General features: G+C 45.4%; 3 protein-coding genes across 4 annotated transcripts; all 3 read right to left on the reverse strand.

The window, feature by feature from the left end:
• Positions 1-1,041: 1,041 nt before the first annotated feature.
• LOC132474761 (P2Y purinoceptor 13-like) lies at positions 1,042-6,166 on the reverse strand. Its single transcript, XM_060075626.1, has 5 exons — positions 5,915-6,166; positions 5,520-5,593; positions 4,815-5,025; positions 3,752-4,141; positions 1,042-2,877 (listed from the first exon to the last, which is right to left on the reverse strand). The coding sequence occupies exons 3-5, from the start codon at positions 5,010-5,012 to the stop codon at positions 2,398-2,400; spliced, it is 1,068 nt and encodes a 355-aa protein (XP_059931609.1). The 5' UTR covers positions 5,013-5,025; positions 5,520-5,593; positions 5,915-6,166; the 3' UTR covers positions 1,042-2,397.
• A 718-nt stretch (positions 6,167-6,884) lies between these two features.
• Positions 6,885-9,071, reverse strand: LOC132473841 (P2Y purinoceptor 13-like). The gene has a single exon (XM_060074115.1). It carries the CDS (start codon positions 8,339-8,341, stop codon positions 7,370-7,372), a length of 972 nt encoding a protein of 323 aa, XP_059930098.1. The 5' UTR covers positions 8,342-9,071; the 3' UTR covers positions 6,885-7,369.
• Positions 9,072-10,602: 1,531 nt separating this feature from the next.
• On the reverse strand, positions 10,603-15,573 carry LOC132474614 (P2Y purinoceptor 12-like). Of its 2 annotated transcripts, XR_009529691.1 has the most exons (4): positions 14,954-15,573; positions 13,877-14,113; positions 11,609-13,765; positions 10,603-10,901 (listed from the first exon to the last, which is right to left on the reverse strand). XR_009529691.1 is itself a non-coding variant. In XM_060075405.1 (3 exons), exons 2-3 carry the CDS (start codon positions 14,099-14,101, stop codon positions 12,935-12,937), a joined length of 1,056 nt encoding a protein of 351 aa, XP_059931388.1. In that variant the 5' UTR covers positions 14,102-14,113; positions 14,954-15,573; the 3' UTR covers positions 11,285-12,934. The 2 variants fall into 2 exon arrangements, 1 of the variants encoding a protein (XP_059931388.1); XM_060075405.1 differs by lacking the exon at positions 10,603-10,901 and having other exon boundaries at positions 11,285-13,765.
• Between the last annotated feature and the right edge of the window lie 450 nt (positions 15,574-16,023).

Genomic DNA, 16,023 nt, shown 5'->3' on the forward strand with positions numbered 1-16,023 from the left:
CGTGTCAACGGAAGTCAATTTCGCATTCGCTGATCAAGCAGTTTGTTAATTCACTTTTTTTTTTAAATAGTTTTTTTTAAATGTTTATTTGAACTGAGTGGATTTTTCTATGAAACAAAAGGAAAATAATAATATTAATAATAATTAACCCTAACTCTAACCCTAAAATTAAAAAACGAATATATATATACTATGGAAATATAATATACAATTTGAAAGAGATCACCAGCCTGGTAAATGTACATTTGTGTGTCTAGTGTGTCTAAACAGAAAGGACCCATCCTTATGTAATGAGATACACCTGTGTTTTTCCTACTGTGAAAAAGTAACTTGTAACAGCACAATACAGTCAAATCTGGTGTTTCGATAATGTTTCGGTACAGTCAAGAGATATATTTGAGTAAGTGTTCCTGATGAGTTTATACATCGTTTGCTGCTCTGTCTGTGTCTCAGACCCTTCGCAATAGCCAGGTGATAGTCACTGAGTCTGTACCTGGGTTGAGAATCAGGGTTTGGTTTAGTTGGCTGAGGGGGCCTATGGGGTTAGAGACAGGGTTAAGAATAGAATGGTCAGGGGTATTAGGATTGGTATAGGGACTGGGGGTCAGGGTTCGCGAGTCTGATGAGAGACTGGGGGTTGGGTATAGAAAGGGCAGGGTAAAGTGGGACCAGGGTTAGTATAGGGGCAGCTAGGTGGTCGTTGTTAGCAGGGTTTGGGGTGGACTGTGGTTGTCCGATGGTGGGCAGGGCCGCAGGACCAGTTGGCTGTGCGGGCTTTTCTAAGTCTCTTCGTGAGTGAGGGCCTTGCTGTGAGTGCTGCCATCGCTTTCCTTCATAGATGATTGGTACTCGTGATATTTTTTTTAAAGTAAAAAGCCATTTGACTGAGTTTTTGGCAGTTGGGACTTCTGTCCATTCGTGCCAAGTAGTTGTATGCATACTTTGACCGTATATTTTGTGTTAATGATCATCTGTCCCAAATGTCCGCGAGTGTCGACCGCTCTAACTTTATCGCTCAAGCGAATGCTGATTCATTAGAATTTCATACATTTGAGTGTATTTCAAACTATCATAATTCACTTTCTCGGGTCATGTCAGAGAATTTAATCTGACGTTGACAAATGGCCTACAGCTTCCCAGCCGCCAGGCGCCTCGTAGCTCATTAATTTCCAGACCACATATAAGTTTATGTCGACAAGGTGACAAGGGGTGGCATAGCGCCATGGATGTATGCATGAAGCAAGATCCAGATCGTGTTTCCCCAAGGTTTCGTGCGGCATTGGAAAAAAGCGTTGTCTTTCATCCCGCCTGTAATTGGAAACCATAAAAAAGATGTAGAACTATTGCTTAGGGGCGGTCTTCCCGTGTTCTTTGGGCTGTGTAGCATCCGCCAATCCGCTCAGCTCCTCAAACCAGAGCGGGCTTTTGGAAGTAGAACATTAAACCGACTGCCAAAGGATAAAAGGGGATTTGAAGGAAATACCTTGCTTTACGGCAATTATTATTTCCAAAAACATTTATTTTCCAACAGAAATCCACTGCCCTCTGCTGTTCAACCTGGGGAGTTGATGTGTCCCGATCACACTTTCTCTCATGTGATCAGAATTCAGCTGTTGGTTTAGAAATAAATGCCTAGCCAAGCACTTTAATCCCCGCACTTCAATCACAAATGTCCATCGGTGGTGAGGCTTTGATTTTTGTAATTATTTTGTAACATACATTTTATTAATTGATTCATTATTTGTTGGACTTTGTATGTAGGCCTATTGATCCGCAGATGCCAGTATGAATGATATTGCATTGAAACCACATCATAATAACATAAAACAACATAACAATCGTGATACAACTATAACCGTGAAATAAAGATGTTTCCCACATCATAACAATAACGTGTCAAGCACACACTAACCCTGGTTATCGTCCATTCCACTCTTCCTTCCTGCTGGAGTCACTCTGCCCCCACTGTAATTTGCACGGGGACGGAGTGCAGTCGAGGCAAGATAACAAGTTGCAAGATTGAGCCCAGGAAATGTATAAGATGTTCTGGATCAAAAATAGAAACGCTCTGCTTACCAGTGTCACACTGTCTCATGTAGCACAAAACTTAAAAAAAAAACATTGTAAGATACATGTAGGCCTATATATATTTCTCTCTCTATATATATAAGCCTATATTGTCTTTCTTACTCTTCTTACTTACTTCTTACTATACTCTTCTTAATATACTTGTTAATTTTTTTATTAATATTAATAATTATTTATTGGTTTCTACACAAAAATATCCTTGGAACATTTCCAAACCTTTTGCCCTACATAGAAATAACTGTTATATACAAGTGCAAAACCACCACAACCTTCCCCGCCGTCACGGTAACGGTACCAGACGGGGTACGTTCACAGATTATGTTCGCTGCCCGACACCACGTTTGTCGGGACAATCATCGACATCTCCCGCTGGGTGGAGGTTGCCGTGGGCGACTCCCCGATGTCTTGTGGGAGGGGCTTGCGGCACAGTGTGGCCGTCAGTCGCCTCCGGAACACGCTGCACAGGAAGATGTAGATGAGCGGGTCCAGACACACGTTGGTGGCCGACAGCCACAGGGTGGTCTCCTTGGCGACGTACAGGGCTTGGTCGTAGTTGGACCCGCACTGGTTGGTCTTGCCCTTGGTCTGGGTCATTGTGTACGGCGTGCGGACGAAGTGATAGGGGCCGAAGCAGATGAAGAACACCACCACCACCACGAACACCTTGGCCTTGGTGCTGCGGCTGGCTGCCTTGGAGCTGCTCCTGGAGGCCCTGTAGGACTCGTACACCTTCTTACTGATGAAGGTGTAGCACACAGCCATCAGCCCGAACGTGCACCAGAACACCACCTGGAAACAGAGAACAAGCGGCACTCGTTACGGTCGTGAGCGTAATGAGTGAATCGTTGGTGTGGATGTAGTGGTTGCTCAGGTCATGGCAGCATCACAAGAAGATAGAATGTGACTTGGATCAGAAATAATTACATATCCAATGTATATATATATATGTATACACACCAGCCTGGTCTGTGTACATTTGCATGGCTAGTTGCTACCGGTGCACTGCCATACCTAAGCGAACACACCAATAATGAATGTTATGAAAAAAAATCCTACTGTGAAAAAGGGCCAATGGTATAGGCCTACACAGCAAAAACATCTGTGCATGTTTAACAGGGAATTACTGTATCTATTAAACCTATTAAACCTGTTTTAATTAGTTATATTTTAGTTTGTGTTCCTTATAAATGGAATGCATTTATATAGATATTTTCTAACCAGTGGCCACACAAAGCACCTTACAATATTCATCCTTTCATATTCAAAAACTGACGACGGTTTCAACCATGGAAGGCAGGCTCGTGAGCAGTTAGGGTTAGGTGTCTTCTTTCTTAGGGACACCTCTACAATTGAACTAGCAACCTTCCGGTTACCAGCCAACCCGCTCTAGCCAGTAGCCACATGCCTTTATACAGTCGGCGGGAGGAAATGGGACCCTTCTCTAAAGCCAGGCCAGAATCTCTGAGCCAGAGACCGAGGATAAATTCACTCAGGTGGTAGGGAGACCAGCGCTTGGACAAAGTGACGATGGGGTTGTGGATGTTACCCATACAAAACGGACAAACACAGACATACAACTCATGGAATAAAGCAAACCACAGAAAAGCACTGATTAAACCTGAGCGTGGGCAGTAAAGCAGCGGACCCCCGACGGACCCCTCACCAGAACGAAGTAGGTAAATCCCTCGTGCCACGCCATCCCCGCCTCTCCCTTCATGGTTGTGCACTTGAACTTGGCCCCGGGGGACAGGGGCATGCGGTCGCTGAGGACGGTGTTGGGCAGCGCCAGGGAGAGCATCACCACCCAGACACCGGCGCTCAGGACCTGGCCAACCCTGACTTGCTGCAGGGGCCCCTTGCCGAAGGGCCGCACGATCTTTAGGTAGCGGTCCAGGCTGATGAGCCCCAGCAGGATGATGCTGATGTACATGCTGGTATAGAAGAGCACGGCCGAGTAGCGGCAGTAGACCACGCGCAGCTGCCACGAGCCGATGCCCGCGTCGCTCAGCACCTTGATGGGGAAGGTGAGCGTCATCAGGAAGTCGGCCACCACCTGTCAATCAACGAGCCAATGGGGTTGCTTTTAGATGGAGGATAGGCCTACATGGGTATGTGTCATCATCGGTAAAGTCGGCCACCAACTGTCAATCATCAGGAGGCCAGTATTGATTATAGATGAATATAGGACCTATGACACTATATCAAGCAACCACGTCAACGATGATAGATAGACAAAGACGCTGTTTATATTTGTATGCCATTTGGTAGACACGCAATCTTGCATAAAACAAGTGAATACAATATTAGTCTTGGATGGCCATCGAGGTTGGAATCGCCCCCTAAACCAACGCTCTTGTCTTGCGTTTTTTTTAACACCACTTCAATGTCACCTCCCGGGCTCCTTATGCTTCCGGACATGGCACTGTCTGATCAATGAATAGTGTAGTGAAGGGGGCGTGTTAAACCCAAATGCTCCCTAGTAAAGCGCTTGTCTGATACATTTAAATCTTGCGTGCATTTCAGGACTACTAAAGCGAGAGAGACTGATTAACTTCAAACTTGCGTACGACTTACTAAAGCGCGCGTCTGATTAACTTAAAACTTGCGTGCGATTTACTAAAGCGCGCGTCTGATTAACTTAAAACTTGCGAGTTATAAACCGTACGCGCACAATGAGTCCCATGTCGCATCCCGGGCTCCGTATCCGCTTCTAAGTTTTTTCTCACCACATTTTTGAGATACACCACAAACGTGGATTTACTGGGGATGTTGAAGAAGATCCAGGCGGCCAGGGAGTTGAGCACCAGGGCGCAGAGGAAGAGCAGGCTGTACAGGCAGGGGAAGACCACGGAGGTCACGCTGGTGTCCCGCCGACACTGGACGGAGTTGTTGGGCAGGCTGATGTTCATCCTCACAACCTGCATTGATGTACAGAGTCTGCAACAGAAAGATGAAACAGCCCTTTCAAACCCATTCCATCAACAATCCCCGTGGGGATGGGAATGCTGAATGGGTCTTTTCTTAAAAATATTTTGTTGTGTGGGGTGGATTATATTCTTAGGTCCACCCGGGGAATAGCCCCAAACTAATAAACATTTTAATCAAAACATACTTAACGAGACATCACATTGAACAGTGAAGTTTTCCAATATTGTACTCAATAAATACAAGAATAGTTCTAAAATAAGCTAACTGTTGAGCACACAAGAATAACATCAGAGTTGGAGTGTATGCTACAGAATGATATAACTAGGGAAAACTCCCTCAGAAATGGTTTAAATTCTTTAAAAATATGTGTAGACGAGAAATATGCATATATACATATACTTGTTTTAATGTAATACATTTGTAATACTTGAATGTATTGGTCTCTAACTAAAATAAACTGTACACTGCACACTATATACTGCAGCTATAATTTGAACGCTTACCTCTCAGAGTATCCTTATTGTCTTGTTCGTGGGAACATGTAAAGCACTTTCAAAACCAGAAATGATATATAGCCCTACACATGAAGAAGTGAAAGAAGTTAAATAAGCTTTTTTCATCCACTGAAAAAAAAACCCGGTCAGCAACAGCTGAAACAATCTGTTTCAACCCCAAGCACCACTGTAACCTGTGCATGTATGTGTGTTGGTGTGAGTGTGTGTGTGTATCTGTGTGTGTGTATGTGTGTGTGTGTGTGTGTGTGTGTGTGTGTGTGTGTGTGTGTGTGTGTGTGTGTGTGCGCGCGCGTGCGTGTGTGTGTGCGTGCGCACATGTGTGTGTATGTGTATGTGTGCGCATGCGCCCGTGTGTGTTTGCCCCTCATTTGATGTGCTCTTACAAAAGGTGGTCTCCGGTTCTTATGTGTGTCTGTCTTGTCACAATCCAAATGAGCTTTCCATTCTGCCCCAGAGTGAAAGAGCCCTTCCTTTCTTGCTTCCTGTTCCTATTGTCAGCCGAGTGGTTTGTTTTGCTCCGTGCCAGTGCCCCTGCCTCCGCTGGTTTGAGTAAAGTCTTACAGGCTGTGGATGGGCACTGAGGGGATGCATTTCTGCACCTACCAGAGACATCCTGCTGCACCTGCACACCCACAGCTCCTCCCCAGGCCAGTGAAGCATAACCACCGTCTACCCACCCGCCTCCACAGTCTTATCGTTACCTAATCTTCAGACAAACTCTAGGCCACATCAGCTCATAACCACATCCTATCAGAACAGTCTTTTACAGTAAGCAATCACATCATTATTTTCTTAAGTATCTTTTGTATTGATGAGTGTTTGTGTGCATTCCCGTCACTGGCAAAGTGTGACTGTTTCACCAAACACAGTGTTACAATGCATATCTGCTCATGGCTGTACCCACATTTGAATCTATTGTATTTTTTATATAATATGTGTTTGCGTTGATCCCTGTCAATGGGAGAGTGTATATAGTCGCTTGTAGCTGGTCTCTGACGGGGCTTGCCTTTCAACAGCTTTTTATTCCCTTTTGTGCTATCATTACAAAAATAGTATGTGTTTCTGAGAACCACATCACATCATTTCCTGTGTGGTGGGAGCAGTACCACAGGCTAGCATTTCCTCAATTATTATTCTATTATTTATTTGGATCATTTATTCATGGCCCGTCTTGAGCCATTCAAAATCTTCAGCTTAAGAATTTTGCTGGTTCTGATGGTCATTATGATAAGGATGATGGCAATGATGAAAATGAGGGTGATGGTGATGATGATGATGATGATGATGATGAAGATGATGTAGTAACCATGATTTAACTATCTTCTATACATATCGCTTTTCGATACCCCTTACTGCTTGTATACCTCAGTGCTATTATACATGTTTAGCATATATTTTAGTCAAATATCCTTAAGTATACATCTTCTACTTTATTGTTTAACAACGCCTCCCCGACAAATATTTCCCAAGAGTTTGTACATGTACCAACTCATAAACTTGAATCAAGTAACCAAGTAACCAGTGACTAGCAAGACTATTCTACTGATCTTCACCAGGAAAATGACACAGCAAGGCAGTACCGTGAGAACGGGTTTATGTTATTGTTTTGTGTTGCAGTGGAACAGGAAGCAAGCGACCACTTCAGAACTGTTGTGGCCGCTACTAACAAAGAATACACATGCATACCAGTTAATAAACGGGTACCAAGAGACACAAAGGAAGTTAGACCTAGATAGTTCAACAAAAAAACACAAAAGTCAAACCACACATGCCTAGTTATCAGCCTTCTGCTCACCGGAGAAGCAAAAACAAACAGGTCACAGGTCTCAGGTTGGCCTTTATGATTTACCCCACGCTCGAGGTCTCCTCCACGCATTCCCTGCGTCTGTAATCATGGCCGTGAGCTTCTCGTTATACTCTCTGCACAGGAAGAAGTACACGATGGGATCCAGGCAGACGTTGACGGTGGCGAACAACAGACCCAGCTCCTTGGCGTAGCGGCTCAAAGGGTCACTGCAGGAGCCGTTCGATTTGGTCTGCTGGAAGGTGTACGGGACTCGGACCACGTGGTATGGCCCGAAGCTCACCAGGAACACCAAGAGGACCAGGAAGACGCGCAGCTTGGTCGTCTGCTTGGCCTGGCTGTTGCTGCTTCCCGACTTGCGGAAGGACTGGATGACCGTCTGGGCGATGCACATGTAGCATACAACGACCAGCACACAGACCAGCCAGAAAAACAGGTTGAGAGAGATAGTGACCACTTCATGGACCCTGATACCCGGTTCCCCTTTGAAGACCATGCAGCTGCCCGCGGCGGATGATGTGTTGGGGTAACGGTCGGTTAAAACCATGTTGGGTAACCCCGTGGTGGTGATCATGAACACCCAGACGATGGCAGAGACCCATCTCCCAAAGAGGAGGTTCTGGCACAACATCTGACCGCGGGGCTGGACGATCTTGAAGAAGCGGTCTACACTGATGAGGCCCAACACAGAGATACTCACGTACATGCATGTGTATTTCATGGGCTTTAGGAAACGACAGGAAAACATATGGAACACAGCCGACACAGTGTTGAGATCCTGAAAGACCTCGAAGGGGATCAGCAGAGTCACAACCATGTCAGACAACACCAGGTTCCCCAGGTACACCATGAAGGTGGAGGTGGAGCGGACGTGCAGTGAGATCCATACCGCTATGCTATTGAGCGCAACACCGAAAGGAAAAATTATACAATATAAAAAGGGCAAAAACATCCCAGGCCCACTGGGACAGTCCGTCATGGTAGCAGATGTTACATTCGACGTCATCGTTGCACCTAGAGAAGATCAGTGGGTCACAAACACAAACATGTCATGTAACAACATTTTTTTTTGTTGACTACCAATTGAATACTAATTGAATGGAGCTTGGATCAAACACGTCAGGAGCAGTTTAAGAAAAGGCAAACGACACAGCACACGTTGTAGCAGGCATGAAGAAACCACAAGGTTGTTAAAGCTTCGGGAAATTATTGAATCGATCGCAAAAAGTAAGTACAGTCTAATCAATGCAATTTTGTGGAGCATTCCTAATGTAAAATATTGCTTTGTGAACTAAAGATATAAATGCATGGATCGTAGGAATTGTGATGTTGTCATCACACTCACCGTGATTAGCTCAGCTTTCGGAATGGCATAATGCATGAAATGTATTGAGAATGGGGTACTGCATGTATTCTTTAGAAGGACGCAGTTTGGTAACACCTTTTTTTCCTAATAAACAAAGTGGTAATTCATCTGTGACCGGGCACACAGGTCATCCGGGAAAATGCAAAGATAGGGAAACATATTCGTGCCTCGCTCAGTTAAAACAATGAAGTGTTTTCTTTTGTTGGCGGTAAAAACTGCGGCCTCTGTACAGATGCATCAAGTTTTGTTGCATGTAATTTACAAAAAGTAGAAGTTGGATTATAACGAACAAACATAGCTTACCTGTACACACATGATGCACAATCACACACATTATGAAGTCAGCACTGTTCAGACATCCAGCTTTGCATACATATTGTGCATACATAAAACACATAAAACAGTCAGACACCATTACAACCTTCAAGTCACAACTCAAAACTCACCTGTTCAAACTCGCACACGTCTAACTGATCACTGTTTTGATTTTTTTTTTTGTCTTGTTTTTGTTTTATTTACTTCTTATTGCTTATGTTAATTTTTTTTTTTTGATTTTTTTTTTTTCACAATGTCTTTTTTTTTTTTTTTTAAATGTATGATGACTATATGCTCTGTAAGGTGACCTTGGGTGTCTTGAAAGGCGCCTCTAAATGAAATGTATTATTATTATTATTATTTATAGAGGTAGATGTAGGAAACAATAGGATAAGGTTGTTTACAATTGAAACACAATTGATAATTATTTCACTATCTTTTATAAAGCTTGTTCCTAAAAGTTTTCTGTAGGGGGCACCACAAACCCACATTTAAGGGAAACAATAAAACGCTCATGATATTGTTGAGCATTTACTTTGAGCAGTATCATGCTCAATGTTCATGATAATGCCTACTTTTATGCATCCAATACAATATTTACCCGTTTTCCTATATTTGACAAAAAAAAACATTCAATGTATCTACTGCGAGGCAATTTCTTCTATTTCCACCTGAGATTTGGGAAGTACTTTCCCTCTGCATCATCACTACCACTTTTGCTCTAAACTCCTCGCACAGAAAGACACAGAGGAAGGCATCCAGACATAAGTTGTTGCTTAAAAGCCAGACATCGATGTCGTGTGCCATCTTCAACCAATGTTTCCTACACACAGACGAGAGTGCGTACCACTGAGGCACGCACTGTGTGTCTTACGGGAGTGCGAGAACGTAATACGCATTCTGGGCAAAGGCATAAAACATACTCAGAACACGAGGATGACAGGAGAGACTCTCAGTTGGTTTTTTACTTCCCTCCAGTGTTACTGCTGCCAGACTCTCTGAACGACTCGATGAGCCTCTTTGTGATGCAGGCGCATCAGATGACTATCCCGACACTGACGCACCAGAAAGTAACCTCTAAGAACAAGACGACTCGCTGGTGGAGTGTGAGGCCGGCCAGACCTTTCATGGACATGCATGGGTCTCCTGTCGTGTCACCTGGACTCAGGTGGTTGAAGAGACTGGTGGGGATGGAAGTGCATACGAATAGCATGGCCCAAACACATGCAGCCGTTTGAATAAAATGTGGATACAGCGATAAGCAGATATGCATTGTCACACTGGGTTTGGAGAAACTCACACTTTCCCATTGACAGCAATACACAAAAAAACTCATTGATATAAATAAATACAATTAGAAAAGAATGATGGGAAAGCTTACAGGTCTCGGTAAAACACTGTTTGATAGGATGTGGTTATGTGTGTGATGAGCTGATGAGCTGTGGTACAGAGTTGCTCTCAAACACTAAAGGGCTGATTATGGTCCCACGTCACACTTTTTTGGTTCTGCGTGAATGTGGGACCATAATCAGCCCTTAAGCTCTGCCCGAGCAACTTAACACTGGCCTGGCGATTTTGAAAAAAAGGTACTTTTGCGCAAACAGCAGTAGAAGACAACGTTGGAGTAGAGACATGCAAATGCTTTTAGGCTCACAGCTGCTCCCGGGGGGATGCTGGCGGCCCGGATTGGGACAGTGAGGTGATGAGGGCTGATGAGGTCAGTGGCCGCCAGATGTTTCAGCTACACCCTGAAGGACGAGTTGGCGCGGACACAGATCCAGGTAGCCACACCATTGAGAACAGAGCCATGGGGAAGGTACAGAGATACAACCAGGAGACAACCGTGTGTGACTCATGGTAGGTGTGTGGGCCCTCAAGTCCAGTGCTGTTAGAAAAGGGAAAGAACAACAGGAAACAAAACTGAAATTGAAATTTCACGCAAATGAAGCCGGCTTAGTGTTGTCCGATATGTTTTGTTGACTTTTAGGATTATGTTATGGAAATTAAAATTATGTTAACTAAATGCTTTGAATGTGCTCCGTTTGGGGAGCTTAACAGGATTTGCATTGTTCGTAAGTTAGAAGTTTGTCTTTACTGAGTGCTGCGGCACGCACCACCGGCTCATTTGTTTATTTCCTGGATTTTAAACCTGTTTCTTTTTAGACTTTAAATCTAGCATTCCACGCCACAACCATTGGCCTCTTCTAACACATACACAGACAAGCCTTGCCATGGTTAAGAATAGGTTGTATAAACCTCAACTGCAAATAAACAAACTGAAAAATGTTATTGGCCAGTAAAACAAGGACAAAATAAGCATTAGAGAAAAATGTCAACAATTACTTTTTACCGGTTGTGCTTGCAATACCTTAAAAACTGGTCACTGTAGGTTTTTTCAGTCAACCCAAAACCAACAAAGGCTTCAAACGCGACAGAATGCCAAACAAATATTTGTATTCATGTACATTACACGCAATAATGTTCAATGAAGATATAGATCCAATGCACAGCCATTCATCCGTTTGTTAATACACAGGGATGCTGTATTCAGCTGACATCACCATGACATCCGTAGAGGTACAGGGAACTCACCAAGAGACTGTCCTCCTCAGCCTCGCACCTAGACGAATTCTTCAGATCTAATGGACCTTCAAAGTGGTCAGACCGTTACACCTTAAAGATGCGAATCAATGAAAAATGACCTATCAATGGGTGAAAACACAGTGGTGGTATCTATGTGTTCCAGCTCTGTGCTTCAATCCATTTCCAAGATCAATTCATTGGTTGATTGACTATCTGTTTGGTAAGAAAAAGATCCTAATGTTTGCAATATAGGGAAATGCATGAGTATTATAACAAGTACAAAGAAGTTGAAAGGGGTTGAGGACATCTTGGGGATAGGCTAATGTGTGACGGTAGCAATGAGATCACTGATGAATCCTGAGGTTCTTTGCGACGATGGATAGAACATTTCCTGTGATGTTACTGAAGCTGAGCAGGATCTCTTGGCTAACTATTGAACCTTTTAGACATTGAGCAGACACTTACATACATGTCATCAATGAGCAGGCGGGCGGAAGGCATCTTACTCAGTGATGCCTGCAGGGAGATGGCAGACATTGGCCACAGAGCCACAGAAGACATCACGTCTCCTGCTTCCATCCCACTTGTACTAAAGACCATCCTACGGCACATTGCAAGCCACATATTTAAAAGAAAAACATAGTGGATTTGCCATATGAGTCCATTGAAATCGGCTATTCAATTCAATTCCATTTACATTTCCAAATATTGGCTAAAACTATGAGAATAAATACCCACTGATGATCCATAAAATAGAGAATATCATTAACTGCAGATTATCCGATTCACCTACTACCAGGCTGTACCATATGTCTGGGGAGAATGAAACAAAGCACCACTCTCCAAGCTCATTATTTAGCTTTAACTATCACCATCTATCCCCAGGAATTAGGGATCTGCATATATCTGACATATTTGTGAAGAATGTGTGTTACACAGTTTACTTTAATATAAACCCATTATAATGTACATTGTTTATTAAAGTATGCATTTTGCAGGGGTTCTCAGTGATCAGGTCAAATGTATTTAGGTATTCAAAGTGCAAAACCTACTGACTGCTTTCGTTATTGTAAGCCCGGCTGTATGCAATAATTCATTCATGCTCTATTTAAACTAGCCTTGAGTGGACCAAAGTTCACTTTTATCTATATATATATATATATATATATATATATATATATATATATATATATATTTATATATTTACACTACCATGTTGTCTTAAAGGGGATGTCTACAGCTGATCCGACAGTCCAATAACATATATCCTGTAAAAAAATCATCCTTCAAAACTTGGGACTAGGTCCTGGTACCCCTCGTGTGTGTCTCCCGGTTCTACACCCCAGCAGCAGCTGACTCCCCCAGGGGGGTGCTGGCCGTGTTCTCCCCCGATGCCAACCCTGGCCAGCTGCATGCGCCCGGGGCCACCCTGAGGATCCGGAACAGGGTGGTCCTGAAGGACTGGCAGAGGAAGAAGTAGATGAGGGGGTCCAGCAGGGAGTTGAGAGAGGTCAGCCACAGGGTGATCTCCTTCAGCTGGAAGAAGAACAGCTTGAGCCGGCAGTCGAACAGGAGGTCCCGGGTCTGACTCATGGTGTACGGCACGCGGGCGAAATGGAACGGCACGAAGCACACAAAGAACACGGCCAGAACCAGGAACACGTTCCCGCTCACGCTCCTCTTCCTGGGTTTGCCTCCGCCCGGTGTCGTGGCTACAGCTCCGCCCGCGCCGCGGTTCCTGGTGCGGGAATAGGAGACGTACAGCTCCTTGGTGATGAGGGCGTAGCACACCACCACGGCCACCAGGTTGACCCAGAAGATCACCTGACACACGTGGTTGACCACCTCGTGCCAGCGCAGTCCCGCCTCCGTCTTCAAGTCGCTGCACTTAAAGCGTGGCGAGGCGGGGGTCCGGCTGGTGAGTACCACGTTGGGGATGCACAGGGCCAGCAGGGAGCCCCAGATGGCCCCCGAGAGCAGCTTGCGCCGGGTCAGTCGGGCGGCGTTGGTGCCCCTGAAGGGCCACAGGGTCTTCCGGCAGCGGTCGATGCTGATCAGGCCAAAGAAGAGGATGCTGACGTACATGGTGAGGTAGAAGAGGACGGAGGACACGCGGCACACGAACACACGCAGCCCCACCGACGCCACGCCGGAGTCCGACAGGATCTGGGAGAAAATTCGGAAAAAAAACAAGCCAAAGAAATGGTAGGATTTATAGGATGGCTCCTCTTGTGAAGGCGGAGCTTTGTGTTTGTATTGCTACAGAGTCGGACCAACTTTGAAGGGGAAGGTGAAGGTCATGACCACGTCGGCCACCACAATGTTCTTCAGGTAGATGATGAAGTACGAGCGGGAGGGGATGCGAAAGAAGACCCAGGCGGCCAGGGCGTTCAGCGCCCCCCCAAGCAGGAAGAGGACAGAGTAGAGGACGGGGAAGACCACCGCCTTCAGGATGTTGTCACGAGAACAGCTCCCGTTGGTGTGGTTGAAGGGGATTTCCATTTATATGGTTGGCTATCAAAGTACAGCAGAAATTAAACAAAAAGCAGACCCACACACACACACACAGACACACACACACGCACGCACGCACGCACGCACGCACGCACGCACGCACGCACGCACGCACGCACGCACGCACGCACGCACGCACGCACGCACGCACGCACGCACGCACGCACGCACGCACGCACGCACGCACGCACGCACGCACGCACGCACGCACGCACGCACGCACGCACGCACGCACGCACGCACGCACGCACGCACGCACGCACGCACGCACGCACGCACGCACGCACGCACGCACGCACGCACGCACGCACGCACGCACGCACGCACGCACGCACGCACGCACGCACGCACGCACGCACGCACGCACGCACGCACGCACGCACGCACGCACGCACGCACGCACGCACGCACGCACGCACGCACGCACGCACGCACGCACGCACGCACGCACGCACGCACGCACGCACGCACGCACGCACGCACGCACGCACGCACGCACGCACGCACGCACGCACGCACGCACGCACGCACGCACGCACGCACGCACGCACGCACGCACGCACGCACGCACGCACGCACGCACGCACGCACGCACGCACGCACGCACGCACGCACGCACGCACGCACACACACACACACACACACACACACACACACACACACACACACACACACACACACACACACACACACACACAAACAGTTTCAAAAGGGGAAACCCACTGAATCAACCAAATTATTTGAATTGATAAAGTCCTACTTTTCTGCATTTTCAAAGTCATACATGTAAAAAAACAAATAACGATTTCAGTTTTTCAAGTCTTCAGAGGTTCAACCAACCTGTTGCTGTTTTTCTTGATGACAAAATTGATATTGGAGGTTCCGCTACGAGTTGTACGATGAGGATACTATAGGTTATCTTTTGTTTGTTTTTCAGCCTGACTGAATGAAGTTAATCTGGAGGGATGAAATCGCCTCAAACACACAAAGAACTTTAACCAAATGAACTATGATGATTCACAAATTTCTCCTGTTCTGCTTTCCACTTCCTGACAGAAGAGCCTGTCTGGTTTAAAGGATCTATCCTCACGCGTAAAGGCTTCTTTCAACAAGCGCTGTTGTTTTCCGTTGGTTTTTATATCATTAAGAATGTATTATTAAACCTGGTTCCAATTCAACTTCGTATTATACAGTATATTGATTGCACAGAAACTGAAACCTAAATACATTAATATATGTCTTTGCTTTGTCATAATTGTAGTACTTTTCACACTTTCCAGAGTACGGATTTGTGGATAACACTGATGTCCACTGGCCCTCGGCCTAATGGTGCCATGGCAAAATAAGAAATGAGTCAAAGGATGCATTCAATGCTTACAGTGTTCAGCAAATATGAGGCAACAGATCATATTGTTCATCCGCCAAAATGTTTCATCTCCATTTTTAAAATGTAGATTCAGCTCCAACCAAAACACTCAGCGAGTCAAAGCTGTCAGTTGCATGCAACAAAGCCGCATAGGGAACCACTGCAAACCACAAGCATTCAGCCTGGCAGCAATACAATCGATTTCATCAGGGTCTCTGTTCGCGCACAAAACCTGCATTTGCAACATTGCTGTATCGGTATCTAACCACACACTTCGGCAACAGCGCGTGGATAACGATCTATGTCGATAGAATAGAACATTTAAAAACATAAATTGACTTCCCACGTTCAATCAAAGGCCATCCTTTCTTTAATTTCCGAAACTATCCGTGCTTGGTAATGAGTGGGAAATTGTAGATTGAAATGCTATAGCAAGGGAGACTTGAGGATTTCTGAGGATACATGAGGACACACGAGGATAGAATAATAAAATATATAGTCCCACCATGGTGATCTTTGCTCGGTTGTTGTCCTGCGGTAAGAT

The sequence above is a fragment of the Gadus macrocephalus genome, chromosome 16 (assembly GCF_031168955.1).
Source record: "Gadus macrocephalus chromosome 16, ASM3116895v1".
Lineage (NCBI taxonomy): Eukaryota > Metazoa > Chordata > Actinopteri > Gadiformes > Gadidae > Gadus > Gadus macrocephalus.